The sequence below is a fragment of the Haliaeetus albicilla genome, chromosome 25 (assembly GCF_947461875.1).
Source record: "Haliaeetus albicilla chromosome 25, bHalAlb1.1, whole genome shotgun sequence".
Lineage (NCBI taxonomy): Eukaryota > Metazoa > Chordata > Aves > Accipitriformes > Accipitridae > Haliaeetus > Haliaeetus albicilla.
The window spans coordinates 16,937,705-16,953,626 of NC_091507.1; the positions used below are offsets into that span (position 1 = coordinate 16,937,705).

Sequence of the window (15,922 nt, forward strand, 5' to 3'; positions counted from 1 at the left end):
GAAAAAAAAGATTTCTTTCATGAAATGGCTTATTATTTCAGGCCGAGTTAAAAAAGAAAAGCGTAGAAAATTTTACTGTTTCCACAATACCAGCAGATGGCATTTCCTGAATCAAACTCTTCTGGGAGCCTGCAGCTGCACAGCAAAATTTATGTCCTTGTCAGCATCAGCGATCCACTGCTGAGGCTCCCAGGATCTGTGGCTCCGGGCAGCCGGGACACAGAGACTTCCTCGGAGCTGCGGGTCCTGGGAGCTTTCCCACGTGACTCCATCCCTCCCAGCCATAAACCCACGGCACCAGACAAACCCCAGCCCAAGCAGTGCCCAGAGCCAAGGGGCTTAGTTGCTCTCAGCCTCCTGGACCCTCCTTGGGACCACCAAGTATTGCCCAACCTGAGCGTGGCTGTCAGCTTGGATTTTCCAAAATCGTTAACTTCCCGCTCACACTACCTTTGCACTCATCTGCAGATGTTCGTTAGATTGCTCTTTTACTTATGCAGAAGCTAACACCCCAAATTACTTTTCCAGATATGCCCAAGCGTTCAGGTTTTAAAAAAAAACTATGCTGCTTGAGTTCGGGAGGCTGACAGGAGAACAGGACTCCCCAAAATCTCCTTGTGCCACAAAGGCAGTTAAAGCAATTAAGAGAATTCGCCAAACTGGTTGTAGATGACAATTAAAGTTTTACTGTAATAAACTACTGCTGAGATTTCTTCCGGGAACTCAGCACAGAAAGAACAAGTTTAAAGCTGCTAGAACTCCCTAATCCTCCTTATCTGACATTTCTTCCTAGAAAGGCACATTTTATTCAACTCTGTTTTAATCCTAAGCATATTTCCTGAATGCATGAGCAGAACTGAAACAGCACCATCCAAAAACACCTTTCAATCTTGCTAGTAAGAGTCAGCCTGCGCAGGACTTCAGGGGAAATTTTTCCCACATTTTAAAGAAACTTCTGCCCCTGGAGAGAGGAAGAAATTTTGCTTGCTTGCTTACGTTACGCATTCAGTACTGAACAATTCGGTATTGAAAGCTTTTTCATAAGCTTGAAAAATGACCAGCAAGCTAGTCTTTCTCCTCCAGACTTCACGCAAGCATGACAAGTCCATGCACAAAAAACGGATACACAACCCTGTATTATCAACACTGGTTCCAGCACAAATCCAAAACATAGCCCCATACCAGCTACTACAAAGAAAATTAACTCTGTCCCAGCCCAAACCAGCACAATGGCATACTTGGAATCAGCAAGCCCACATTTTCACACTTACCAGTCTGCCTTAATTGGATTAATAACTGTATTTTTTTTAAAAATTACTATTTTCTGACTATCATGGCTTTCCTCCCTGCATTTACATCACTGGCAGCCTTCAGGAGGCGAAGTAACGTAAGATCCCAGACGAGGCGTGCAAGAAGTTTTAGCACGCAGAGGATGCAAGGAAAGAAGCCCGTTCTTCCGTTATCCCTCTCTTGCAACCGCGCACCCTTCCACTGCCATTACGAAGCAGGCGCTTGCAAACAGCACTCCACAGGCAAACATAACACCTGCTTCCACCGGTTGACCAGCTCTATTTCTTTTGTTTTCTTTTATCTTCATGCAGATATGAAGTATTTTTCTTCCTTCAGAAGTGCCTATTACAAATTTCAAATATTTGACCCCAAACCACCCCAAGCCAAAGTTTTCTCTCCCGTCACCTCCACGGGGAAGCCGATTCAGACACCACCGAAGAGCCCCAGTACGGCTCGTCTGCGCTAAGCAGCTACAGAGCTGGTCCATGCCTGATGGGGATTTACCTCTACACACAACCTAAGGGCACAGCGCACCGAGATGAAAAAGCAGAGGAGACCTATTTAACCTGGGGTGGACAAACTGCAGCCACCACTTCACTAGCAGAACTGAAGCAGCAACGCTCTCCCCTTGCCTTCCCACCCCAAGACACAGGATAGCCCCCCACTTGCTGCTTTGCCCCCCAGCATGCTTACCTAGGTGCTCTCTGGTCTGGGGGACGGGGACACATCAAGAAACTCCCTCGTATTACCACTTTGACTGAAAGAAAAGACACTGGCGACAGATGAGCTGGATTATTCTTAAAAACATACAATTTTAAGACTGAACTAACTTCTCTCCAGGCCTCTGTATTTTGCTGTTCAAAAGCCCAGACTTAAGAACACGGATTTTCCTGTGTGCTGGACAAAATGCTTTAGATTCCCAGCAGTTTTATTTCAGGCTCAATAAGCCCTCAGCTAGAAAGCACCATACATTATTTAAAGCTGGACTGTCATCACCACTAAGCACAGCTAATCACTACTCCCTTCATTACTCAGGAGAAACACCGCAAGAGAAGTTATATGCTACCTGGAAGAAGACCTGCTACAAAGAAGGTGCAGCTAACTTTGTGCCCTTGCTTTCACGTTGCACCTCTAGCCTCATGAGGCAGAAGCATGCCAGACTGATTACATCAACCTACAGTTTAGTTTGCATTTCCACAACTGCAAAACCAATGATAACCTTCTTTACAAACCCATTAAGTGATCAATTGCATGGTACAGCAAAAGTCCTCAATTCAAGACTGTCCCAGCATAAAGCTAAGTGTAATATATTAGATCATTGTTCCCTCCTATCCAAACCCTAATCTTTCAGCACTTTGCTAGATGCATGCTACTCTTTCCAGATAAAATAACATGAAATCAACACCTCCTCCCTGTATTTTCAGTTCCCCCTCTACCCTTTGGACATTTGGGCACTGCTTCAGGTGATGTACCTCAGGTCCATCCATGGCTGCTTGGCACTAGTATAATAAAACCATGAAGTACACAAATGTGACTCTCTTCAATGCTTACTAGTTCTTCCAGCATTTAGTTTGGGGTTTGGGTAAGGTTTCCTACCAAAGCTTCAGTCAGAACTGAAGTATCCTCTCAAGCAGCAGATAGGGAGACTGTCCCAAAGCAAGATGCCTACGGAGAAGGCTGCAAAACCAAAACAAACCACCCCAAGTGGTCAACCCTCTGTCTGATCTCCAAAGCACCCAAGGAAAAGTCCTGACTCCGCACAGAAACAGGGAGCTGTGCAAGCTGCACGTGAACCTGTGATTGCAAGGACATTCCAAAGACACGTTGTGCTTCACAGCCAGGCAGGTCTGCCACGATCATAGTTAACAAGATCAATTTACAGCCAGATATTCTATCGTAATATGACTTTACCGGTGATAACCTAGTTACCCTGTTTGTCACGATCAGTATACAAGCTACATTTCTCCTAGTTACTCTTCGGGTCTCTATAATCTTATCTTTTTCCAGTTAAAGCTTATTTCAGCCCAGAATTTCTGACCCTCTGCACGCTGCAAAAAGGACCTTCTTGTTTCTCAGTTACCACCTTACTGCTTCTGTCCTCAAATAGAGCGAATCACTTAATACATCTGTAAAAGAGAAAAGGAATGGTGCACTATCCTACTGATTTTAAGATTAGGAAGCGCAAGTCAGTTCTATAAATGTCTTCTTCCAAAAGCAAAAGACATCCTGTTTTACTTTGTCACAGCAAAAGAAAAAGAGAATACGCTGTTTGAAGAGACTTCAAAAATTCTTCAGACTTTCTGATACGTAGGTATAGTCCGTTCTCTCCGATTGCTGAAGTAGTTCAATTATTTATAGGAAAAATTACACCTGGGTTGCATATATGGGGGGAAATATTCACCCCGTCTGAAGTGGTACATAACTGTAATGTTAACATGAGCAATGTTAACGGCTTAAAAAAAACACACCCAAAGACTGTCCGCTGTACAGCACAGTGCCCCCTCCCCTTCATGCCCACGATAGATAAGCCTCCTGTCCACCACGGCCCTAGTCTTGCAGCCCTGCAAAGTCCCTGCCTTCAGCAAACGCTCTGCAAACGAGCCAAACTTCCAGAGATCCAACTGCAGGATCTGAGCTTTCAACCACAGGCTCTTTACAAATCAGGAGTAACACCAGCTCCTGCTCCAAAGTACTTGACACGTTTCCAGTGGTGTCACATATGAAGTATTTACTACTATTTTTCAAGCACTACCTCAGTACAAAAAGGAGGGGGCTGAGGGACAGAAGCCTGCAAAATATTTTAAGTTTAAAAACAACACTTAGACTACTGCAACAGTCTCTAGGTAACCTTGACTCCTACTTTTACACATTTTTCTGCCCCTGTAAAACAGAACAAACAGGTTTTGGAGACATGCTTTAAGAAGATTGCAAGAGGTGCTTTTACAGAGGGATGAGAAAGTTCTTTTTAGCACAAATCCTCTAAGCAGCAAACATCTACTATTTTTTGTAGCATTTAATTTCAGAAAGAGTACCTCTTATTCTTCACTTAGAAGTCACACTTTCCTTTAGGAGCTACAAAATTAAATATTCTTCTGATAAATTATTAGAATGAGCCATTTGCTGTTCCAGGAGTCATGACAGCTGTCTGCCATAGCGTGCTTTTTTTTTTCTTTTTTTTTTTAATGGCTAGTACAACATGTCTTTACTACTGGAAACCAGAAACCATTCCCAAGACCCTGTGAGGAAGGAAGATTCGGTCAACCTCTTTTTTACCATATCAGAAAAAGACAATCGACCTTATCTTCTAATAGCAAACTTCTAGAAATGGCCTACAAAGGAAGAGACTGTTGAAGGGTACTTAATACGCATAATTCGCACGTAGGTGCGTGTGGATGCTCTCTAGCAGTTTGCTTTGAACAATGCAACTTCAGTGCAAGTGCATCACTAAGGAGCACAAGTCCTTAGAAAACAGCAGCAGAATTAATAAAATGCATACTATGTCATCAGATATCTTTATAAAAATTTAAGCACAGCTTTCTAAACAGAGTTCAGCAGCTTCCCTTTGCAGACAGGGACTCTTTGCTGCTTCTGACCTTGACCCATGACTAACACAGGAACCCTTCAACCATCAGGTCTGCAGTAGGATAGCACCAAGAGGATGTCCCACCAGACCACCAAGAAATTCTCATCACTGTTTTCCCCCTTATGTGAAACAACTCAGAAGCAGGCTTGGAAGGAAAATGCCCCAGCAAATAATTTTTGGGGCATGGCAAAATGCTTGCCCATAGCTATCTTACTCCTGGCTGTAAGCACTCAGCTCAACTCCCAAGAACGCTTGGTTGGAAGCTGACCTATGCCACGCTCTCCGGGAAGCAGTGCAACCCCACAACCTGGCATTTACCCAGCAGGAAAATCCACAGCAGTTGCTCTTGAATCAACATGCGCTGAAGGTCTGTAGCTTTAACAGCTTGAGGGCCAGTATGGAAGGAACATCAAGAGATGCAGCAAGACGCACTTATTTTCTATGCGCAACACTGCCAGGTTTTTTTCTACCTATTTGAGAGTTACCAATGTAAAGGGGAGGGAGAGGGGAAGGAAAAGGCAAAGATACATACCAACTACCCACCTACGTACACCAAGAGTAGCATAATTGAATTTGTTTCCAAAGACACCGACGTGAACAACTGTCTATAAAGACCAGAGGAGACAGGATAGGACGAGGCGGCCACAGCGGTTTGCAGATACTCTCTATTGAGGTCAAACCATCCCACGTGCTACCAAGCAAAGCAGCAGCTCAGGAACACGGAGGCAGCACCAAGCCCCTCACCACACAAACTCAATGCTTGGCACAGGGGGGCAATGGGGGTACGGTGACCCTGAGCCGGTGAACCCCAGCACACTACCTGAAACAGTCCAGTGAACAAGGATGGGGAGCAGGAACCAGCACTGACAGTCCCAGGAGGCTCCGTCTGTTTGAGAACAGGCATATATTTTGGCCTGAGACCTCATCCTCGCACACCTGATGCCCCTTTTACAGCTCTTTTCTACTGCCTCCTGGCCTGCCCCGCGCCCGTAATTCAATTCTTATGAAGGGAGAATTTGGAAGGCACCAGATAAATTTCCATGACTCGCTTGACCACAAAATAAATTAGTGCTGAGTGGCCACATTAAGCTTGCTTTTGGATCAGGCCAATTTATGGTGAACATCCCCTGGGATGAGAGGGGAGAAACCTCTCCCCCCTGAGGTCTGGCCAAGAGAGGCAGACCCGCCTCTTTCCACCAAACCTCAGAAAGGCCCCTACATTTTGTTTATAGCAATGCCCCGAACAGCACACCGTGGGCTGGGGGGTCAGCGTGTGGCTCTCCACCCCAGAAGACGAGAGACGGAGCATCTCCAGCACTCGGGCAGCAGCATCTCCCTCGCTTGCCCTGCAGCACGCTACCCCTGACGCTGTGTCGGGCTTGATGCAAACTCGCCTCCTCTCCTTGGCCTTTCCTGCACCATCCTTTATCCACTAGAAATGGAGATCCACGTAGGGGACTTGGGAAGAAAAGGCCCCCTTTGCAGATATATCTATCCTTAACTCCACTGCGTTTTTAAAACTCTCTGATACAGCTGAGCTTTATCTCCAACATGCTTATTCTGAACGCCGTCGGGGTGGGGGGGAATTAAAACACTGGGCAGTTTGAACAGCTACATGCATCAGCTATCACCCCTCCCAGGAGAAACCTATTTCTGCTCAGAAAAAGCCCATCACACCAGAAGTAAACACAGCCCCTCCGAGGGATTGCTGCAGCTTTTACTGCTCTCCAGAGACAGGGACACTTCTCAGGCTTGGCAGGCTTTGTGGCGGTGGGTAACGACACGCCAGAGCCAATGTGTCTCACGCCGAAACGGGGTGATCTGGCACGCCGGTGTCCATACGACGTGTGGCACTCTTTTGGGAGCCAGACAGGACTGCACAGCACGCAGGAGGCACGCGAGCACCCGCTTCGTGGCACGGCCATCCCTCCCCACCCAAAGAAGTTTGTTCGGGATTAGGGTCAGGCGGGTGCAGCCCTTCCCAGCAGAGCCACAGCCCCGGGTGCAGGCCTGAGAGACCGTCCAAGACCTAAAACTGCCGACACAGCTCAGGAACCAGCACCATTACAAAAACAGCAGCAGCAACAGGAGCCGGAGGACGGCACCGCTGGGCTTTTTATCTCCGAGCAGGCATCTTCAGGTTTATTTACAGGAAAGGCACAGGATGCTACCAGGCTGTCTCCGTATGAAGAAGGGCACAAAGAAATGCCGGCTGAAGGCATGAGCCACCGCCACCCAAACCCTCTTACACTGTGCGTGTATGTTTGCACACAAGCACACCCTCACCCCGAGGAGAGCTCGGTCTCCTTCAGAGCTGTATAGCATCTAATTTTAAACCCAGCAGACTAGCACAAAGTGTACAATATGCTCCTACTTGGCCTGCATAAGACTATTTTTGATCAATACCGTTCCCCAAGAGTGAACTTTGCTGTCACGCTCCCACCCCCACCACGACAGGAGTCTTTGGCTGTATAAAGTTATGCACAGTACTTGGGAAAAGCCCTATTCATTATCTTCCCTACGAAGAGAGAGGCACCTGCTACCCCTGTAACTGGGAATTGCTTTCTCGAAAGAAACAAAACAAAACCAAAACCAAACCACTCCCAAAAGCACGTCCTCAAAATACCCCACATTAATTTGTCACTGAAATCTAGCTTCCTTCGGTTTCAGGCACACAGCTTAAAGGGTCTGTAAGCCTGGATACACAGAAACAACTGTACTTCTCCCAGGCACACTCCCTCCAGAGAGCATCTCCATCAGAGAGCAGCAGGTGAGAGGAGAAAGGGTGCAGAAAGCACCTACCGCACAAAAAAACCCTCAAATCCGAGCAAAACACCAAACCAAGCCTGCATGCATATATGGTAATATATTTCAGTTCAATTGACCTAAGAGTTCATATAATCAGAAGACCAGTTAGAAGAGAAGGGATGGCAGAGAGGAAGCCCACCTCTGATATCCCAGCTCTCTAAATTTCACCTGTGTGGGGAACAGCCCTGAGAGCAAGATTTGGTCAATTCTTGATATCATGATGGCTGAACAGCATAAAGCTTGGCACAAAGAGCAATCCAGCTGGAAACAAATGCTTCCTTTCAAGCAGCCTGACACGTGCTTGCTTTGAAGCTGTGGTAATTAGATACCTTGCAGTAACGAGGGATCTATTCCAGTGTCTATGGCAGAAAAAAAGCCAGTGACTTTGTTTAAAACAGCAGAGATCACCAAGCCGTGGGCATCTCAGGGGGACTAGAAGGATCAAAGAGTGAAGCTGATTTTCTTACAACGAACAAAAAACTGCACACAACCACACCTGAATCCATAGCAGACTCTATCAGAGCGAACACGAGAGCGGCAGTGGCACTGCAGATCCAATAGTTAAGGACAAAAGATGAACATATTTGCTAGGAGTAAGCTTTTGCAAGACTAACTAGTTCAGCTGGAAAAAGTTGACAACTTGAAGGCATGCAGACCTCTCCTGAGATCTGAAATTAGGAGCAGATATTCCAGACTGTACTGGAAATAAGCATGCTGGCTACATGACAGGAGCCTTTCACAGTTTAGACTTGAAGCACCTCAAGAACTAAAATGTAAATCAGAAGACAGGAGGTCGCAACCAGAATGAGAGAAGTGATCGGTAACTGGAAAACTTGCTTTAGTATTACATCATACAAAGCCAGTTGTTGCAGATGGAGCAGGAAAGTACTGCACAAGAAACACTAGTAAAAAAAATCCCACTGAACCATGTGTCCTGCCAAGAAGCCTGGAGTTTTACCTAACTTTATACATCAATTGTATAATCAATGTGTTCATGTGCCTTCAGTCTCTAAAAAGAAATTAAAAGGATACCCACGCCCTTGACTCTCAATAGTAATACATAAGCATTTGGAGGTTAAAAAAAGCAGTTATTTTCTCACACATTAAAAGTCTAAATTAAATACCTGACAGCGGCTCATAAGCATTTCAAGTTGCCCATATGCTAACATTTAAGAAGTACTGAACGGTTAGAAAAGAGTCATGTTTTTTTTTTTTTCCTGCTGTTTACTGCGATACTTGGCTGGAAAGCAGGAAGGCAACTCCAGCAAGCCCAAAGGCAGTACCCGATAAGCATGTGGTAAGAATTTCAGAACATGAGGCTCGGACAGTAGTTTGACCTGTGAGAAACGGCATCCACACACACAAACCAGGAAAAAAGGTGATGGGCTAGGGGGGTGGGCTGCCCTTCAGCAACAGGAATTTGGATCCGCTACGGGGAAGTTACAACATGTCAGCCTCTGGTTTTAGGATTTCAAAAGCCAGCAGGATACCTGCTATTATTTTTAATTAGAATTTAAAAAAAAAATCTTATTAAGCAATTTTAGCGTCACTGAGGGAGTGAGGAGTTTCTGAACAGATTCCCAGCCTGCTTGGGAAATCACTGAAGACAGAAATAAGGACACTGCAAGGGAGTTATCTTGAGACCCTGACACACAGCAGCCACGGCTGGAGATACGTGTTCCAGGGACAGGAGGGGAAAGGACAGGCTGTGCGAGAGCACTAGCAGCACGCTATAATCTTCCCTCTCCTTTCACCGCCGTGCAAACGCAGCAACAAGCACACATGACAGCGAGAAAGAGTTCTCTCAAAGTCACGTCAAGCACTTATTTCATTGACGAGATGCTATTTTCCCCCAGCAGTGGGGCCCTGAACCCAAAACGTTAAAAGGCTCCACTACTGAAAAAACCTGCTGTAACCACCAGTGACCTACATCAAGGCTCTCCCCTCCCTCTGCTTCACCTTCCTTCTTGGGCTCTCCGTCCTGCCCTACTTTAATAAGAGATTACTTCAGCTAAACCGCCTAATAGTTTTACAGGGAGACTCAGCTAGGACTGAAAACTTGTCACATCTAGCTGAAAATGTGGAATAAATAGCAGAAGTAATGGTTTTCACTGCCAGCATCAGCTGTGAGACAACAGTATGTGATCCCAAACTCTTGGGTCTCAGATGCCCATCACGCAACCGCGGCAACTCAGGGACTAGCGTAACGGTGTGTTTCTCTCCACAGCAGCCAGCAAAATAGTAATTTAAAAAAGAAAAAAAAAAAAATCACAGCCATTTATCCCTAGATGTAAAAACTAGCAACAAGGAAAGCAATTTTACTCGGGGAAGGAGCTCTTCCGCAGAGGAGAGGCAGAGTTTTCTCCGCGTTTGTCTTTTCCGAAGAGATTTACCCGCAGGATTTCGCCTCTGTTAACACGACCGAGGCTTTCTCCCCCCCTTCCTCCTCAATTAAACCGGACATCCATCACGCTGAGGCTGGAGGAGTGGCAGAGCCCGGGGATCCGCGGAGATCCCGGCTCTTCCCAGCCCCATGCCTCTGCAGGCGTTTCAGATACTCACGGTGCGGTACCACCCCCACCGCTTGCAGAGCAAACAAGCCGGGCGCACGCACGCACAGAAGCTCTACTATAAGGCTACAACCGAGCGAGCAGGATCCACCTACTACTCGGCGCAGAGACCGAAAACAACCTAGTTTTGATAAACTGAGGCTGCCGTCGGTTTGGCAGAGGAGGAAGGCAGACGGTGCCATTTTTATTTAAACCCAGGCTCTTCAGAGAATACTCTGCACCCAGAAATACCGCACGCCCATAAAGAGGTTACGCTCAAAACAGGGGCGGACGGTCGCTGCAAGTCAAAATGCGGATTCGGCTTGAGCATTTTGCACAGCGTAAGATAAAGGAAATTTTCTGAGCCTTTGTGCCTACTGGCGTCTCATTAAGCGTTTTCAAAGGCAGCGTTTTGCTGAAGATGCGACTGCCGAACGAATCCGATCCCCACAGCAATTTCTTCCACGAAGCCGCGGCAGGGCTTACCACGACCACTACTGCGTGTCCTTTACTAAAAGATGGTTCCCCCACAAATAGGAAAGCGGGTTTTCGAGAAATACTGCATAATGAGTCATCGACTGCAGGCAGCTAAACGCCAGGCACCTTCTGAGCAAGGACAAAAATAACAGCGGAACAAAAATAGCCCCTCACTTGGGGGGGGGGTGAGGAGACCCGCTGGGAGGATTCATTCTCAAAACTTCCCCCAGGTGCCCTCTCCCCCCATTCACCACAAATGCCCTCCCCGCCCGGCTGCTGCGGGGAAGGGGGGGGCAGCTCCCCGCCTCGCACCCCCCCGCCTCCCTCCTCCTCCTGCCGCTCCCCCCGCCGCCGCTCACCCATCTCCAGAGCCTGGTTGTACTTCTCCAAGGCGGCCGGCAGCTCCTGGCGTTCCCGCAACGCGTCGCCCTCGGCGCGGAGCCGCCGCGCCCGGCTCTCGGCACCGAACCACTTGTGCAGCAGGTTGCCCAGCACCACGTTGACCCGCGGGCGGGCGGCGGCCGAGGGCGGCGAGGCGGCGGCGGCGGCGGCGGGGGGGGGCGTCTCGTTGGGGCGCCGCGGTCGGTGGCAGCGGCCGCAGTCGCCGGGCTCGGCGCAGCGGCGGCAGTGGGTGTGCCCGCAGTGCAGGGTCACCGGCTCGCACAGCAGCCGCCGGCACAGCGGGCAGGCGAAGAGCTCGGGCGGGCGGCAGCAGGCCGGGTCGCCCAGCCCCTCGCCCTCCGCCCCGCCGCCGGGTCCGCCGCCGGCCCAGGGCGGCAGGCGCAGCTCCTTGTCGCGGATGCTGAGGGCGAAGCTCTCGGCCAGCTCCCGCAGCTCCTCGGGCCGCAGCCGCCCCAGCCGCGCCGCCGCGCCGTAGGCGTCCAGCGCCTCGGCCATGCGGCCGGCCCGCGCCAGCGCGTCGGCGCGGCGGAGGCACAGGCCCCGCTCCGGCTGCGGCAGCCCCGCCAGCTCCGAGCCGTAGATCTCGGCCGCCAGCTCGAAGTTGCCGCCGCGGAAGGCCTCCTCCGCCACCTGCAGCATCTCGGCGCAGGGTCCCGCCGCCGCCGCGGACCCGGACCCGGTCCCGGTCCCGGTCCCGGCGGCGGGGGGCAGCGCGCAGGGCCCCGGGCCCAGCTCCATGCCCGCGCGGCGCCGCCGGCCCCGGGCCGCCCTACTCCATGCCGGACCCGCGGCGCTGCCGACTCCGGCTCCTTCCTGGGAGGGGACGGCGACGGAAGGGAGGGGAGGGGGCGGGTCACATCGCTGCAGCAGGGGGGGCGGCTCCCGGGCAGGAGCGGGGGGGGGGGGGGGAACAACGGAGGGGATGGGGGGGCGGCTGGCACCGCCCCCGCGGGCCCGGCTCCCGGCTTATGTAAGGGGCGGCCGGTTGTATAAGCCGCCTCCGAACGCCCTCCCCCGGGGCGGCGCGGAGCGGAGGGAGCGCTCGCTCCTCCCTCCCTCCCTCCCTCCCTCCTTCCTTCCTTCCTTCCTTCCTCCTTTTCTTCCTCCCCCCCCTTCCCTCCGGGCCCGCCCGGTGGCCGCCGCCAGGTGCCGGTGCCGCACGTGCCCGCCCGCCAGCCCGCCCGCGGGATCGGACCCGCACCCGGACCCGCACCCGGACCCGCACCCGGACCCGGACCCGGACCCGGACCCGGACCGACGGGGACGGGACGGACCGACGGGGCCGTCCCGCTTGTGCTGGGGCTGTAAATCCTCTGCTGAAGTAATCCGGATCGGAGCGCGTAGGAGAATTGGGTTTGAGTAAAAAAAGAGTAGAAAATTGTGAACGTGCGAGATCGTTCAGTTTGAAATAGCTGACCGTGGAAACCTCGCCGGGAAGTTACTGGGGGGTTGTATGTTTTGTTGTAAGAAACTAGGGAGATCGTCATGGAGACCAGTTACGCTGCTTGGAAATCCCCTTACCCTTCCCATCTCGAGTTTAATATCAAGGATTCCAATCGACAGAGTTACGTAAAACTGACCAGTGACTGTTTGGGGGTAAGAATATCGATAAGGCTATATACCTAACGAAACCAATCATCACAAAGGTTGAATTTCATAGCGAACATGTTGTGCATTTTTATGTAAAACAACTTACGCAACAACGGCTCGACAGAGAAAGTATATAAAAACTGGGCGATTGGGATGCTAAGTTGGACGCGTTGGGCAGAGCAGTCCCCTGGCTCCCCAGCGATAAGCGAAGTGCCTGCTTATCTCCTTGGTGGAGATGAGTTCTGCTTCTCATCCCTAACCCTGGGTTCGGCCTCTTCCTTCCCGTTTCCTGGTGCCCGGCCTTAACAGCTTCCTCGCCGGGGCTGCCCACCCCGCCGCTTCCCTCCCTTCCCACCCGGACCCCCTCGAGCAGCACCACGCCGGGTGGGTCGGGGCTGTGTTACCGGTTATTGTTTGGTTGTGTTTCCCTGGTCCCCGAGAAAGCAAGCACGTGTTCTGTCCTAAATAAATAAAAAATTAATAATAAAAAAAAATCCCAAACCCCACAACTCTCAGAAAAAAGCCTTTTCTGTAAGTGGCAGCCTTGCCAGCTCAGCTTGGGATCCGCGAGTCGTGCTGAGCGCTGGCTTGTGCATCGGCAGCAACAATAAAGATAATGCAGCTGGAAGTTAGTTAATCATGCGTGAGTCAGAAAGGAATCCGACTTGCTCTGCAGGAATAACAGGAGTAAAAAAAAAAAAAAAAGGCAACGTTTATTTTAGACGCGGCTGTAAACAAACCGTTCGGAGGAGCGGAGAGCCTGTCAGTCCAACGTGGAGGTGCCCATTTCCAGCTGGTTCTTGGATTGCAGCTGGACAACAGAGGGTATTCTCGTTTTTGCCTCTCTCCTGCTAGGTCTTAAGCCCCCAAATAACGGCCTCTTAGCCCACGTTAGGAAAATCTGAGTCCTTAATTACTGTACCAATTAGGCTTTATAGTATGAAATTGCATCAACTTTCTTAATAGTACGGAATTGTATTAACTTGCTTAAGGTATATATATACTTTACATCATATACTGCGTAGTCATGCTTAAGTAAGCATCAATATTCACAGTGAAGTTAAGCGTGACCAAAGGACCCCAGCTCATGGCAAGGAGGAGTGGGACAGCCCCCACCCGGAACATAAGGACCTTTGTTTCTCGGAATCTCAAAGCCGTCCACGAAAGATAAAGGATACCCCTGGACTACCAAGGTTACACCAGCATCCTAGCCCCTCCAACACCTCCGTGAAACCCTCCCCTTATCTGGCATCCTAGCTAAGTACCTATAGCAAGATGGACCCCAGAGACATCTAGATCAATAAAGAAGCAGGTGGACGATGGGTGTAGAAGTATAGTTGTCTTGCAAAACTGTGTGTGCGTGAAGTTGCTCCACGACCTCCCCATTTTGCACTATTAATGTTTCTAATAATGGTTCTTTGAGCGATGCTCACGGGTCCAACACTTGCACCACCCTCCTTGGCTCAAGGTTTCTATCCAGAAGTTGACCTCGGCATCCCGCCACTATTTCATCATTCCAGTTCTTGACATTTTCACCTGGAATTACTATGGGGTTGAATCCTATTGCCATTTTATCAAAGTCAGCTGGTGACATGATTCATACCATAGCGGACAGAAGCGGTGCAACTAGTTCTGCTCTGCCTTATCAAGGACAAGCCACGGGATCTTGGGCGGACAATGAAAATGTGGACTCGCCGCTTGAGCCATCCCCCAGAGTTTTTCCCTGGTCCCGGGGCCCTGAGAAGGAGCAGCAGCACTTGGGCCATTTGCTCCTGTCCCGCTCCCCCGGCCGTTAGGCTCTTTGGCTGGGAAGTCCCCAGCAGCCCTCCTTGCTTTCCTGCAGAAGGAGGGAGCAGGCGAGTCCGTCCTGCCATGCCGCTTTCCCCCACGTGCCTTGGGATTGCTGCGTGATGGCCCTACGGCTCCGGTCGCCCCTTCTGAGGAGCAGCTCGGTGGCACCGGCTCCGGAGGTGGTATTGAGCACGGCCAGTCAGCCCCTCCATTTGCTGCCGCGCTTCTGTCGCGCCGTGCCGGCGTGCTGGGATGGCTGCGGTCCTTTCCTCATCAACGCTCAGCAGGTTCTTCTAGAAGAACCTACCGCGAAGTGAGGCTACTACTTTATTTAGCAACATGATCAATAGCTTCTTGGCATGCAGCCTCTATTTTTTACAAGACATCTATTTGCAAGGGAACAAAATTACCTCGCTGCTGTTCAGACTGATTCAGCATGCCATCTTTTTCCTTCCCTTCGTGTACAGAAGTGCTTGCTGTCGGTGTCTGAGCACACCTGCATCACTCTTCTCCTCGATGCCTATTTTGGGGGCCATGTTCTTTCGCGGGTCCTCTTGCTCCAGAACGCGGTTCTTTTGTACGTCTGGCCATGGCATTACCCTGTAGTTGTATCTGCTGTTTCCCTATCTGAGCAACAAAGCCACTTTGATACAGCTCCCTTTTGCAACATCGATAAGAATTCACTGAGCCACGGATCTTGGACAGACGATGAAAACGTGAACTCACTGCTCAAGCCACCCTGAAGTATTAATACTTTGCAGGAAACGACAATAGCCTAAGAAGCAGCAAGAAACAGAGGGAAAGAAACTAAAGTAAAATTATTAATGATATTAATTATTATTAATATTTATAATTATAAATTATAATTAAGAAACTCATGCTTCTCACTGAAATTGTCAGTAATATGCCTACCCCAGTGAACATGACCCAGGAGACTCCTGCCAAGATGTTCTGGTGAAACAGGTGCCCCATGATGTGGTCGTGTGGTTTATGGCTTCTTGTTGGACAAACTACAAGTGACTGATTGCAACAGAATGGATTTTTCATAAAGGATCTGAAAGCCGACTGAGACACCAACGTCGATTTATAATTTTTAGTAGAAGAAAAGCTGTAGCTACTGCGCAGGATTGAAATGTTGCCTACTGCAGGAGATGAAGGACCTCCTCTTGTACTCGCCAAAACCATGGCAAAACTTCTGCTGGCTTCATCAATCTTAAAATAAAACCAACCCCGTCACCCAAAATTAGCCACTATGTGGCAGGTCGTTAGAGGTGCTCCCCATTAGCAGTATTCTTTTCCTGTTAATGGTATGCTTCCACTTAGGAGTGGCCTCATCACGCTCTCTCAAGCAACATGCAGGAGTCCATCCGCTTTCCACGGGGAGAATTACAGGTGCTTACTCCCCTGAGTCACTGTTACACACTTCAAAGTT

The 15,922-nt window shown here is 49.8% G+C and overlaps 1 protein-coding gene across 3 annotated transcripts in view; it reads right to left on the reverse strand.

Moving 5' to 3' along the window:
- LONRF2 (LON peptidase N-terminal domain and ring finger 2) overlaps positions 1–11,936 on the reverse strand; it is a 34,815-nt gene extending 22,879 nt beyond the window's left edge. For 2 of the 3 annotated variants that reach the window (XM_069770083.1, XM_069770082.1), the window contains exon 1: positions 11,067–11,935. In XM_069770083.1, coding sequence (XP_069626184.1) covers positions 11,067–11,847 — 781 coding nt within the window. In that variant the 5' untranslated portion in view covers positions 11,848–11,935. Of the gene's footprint in view, positions 1–11,066 lie in introns of all 3 variants that reach the window. The other variant, XR_011322090.1, reaches the window with a different exon arrangement.
- Positions 11,937–15,922: the final 3,986 nt, after the last annotated feature.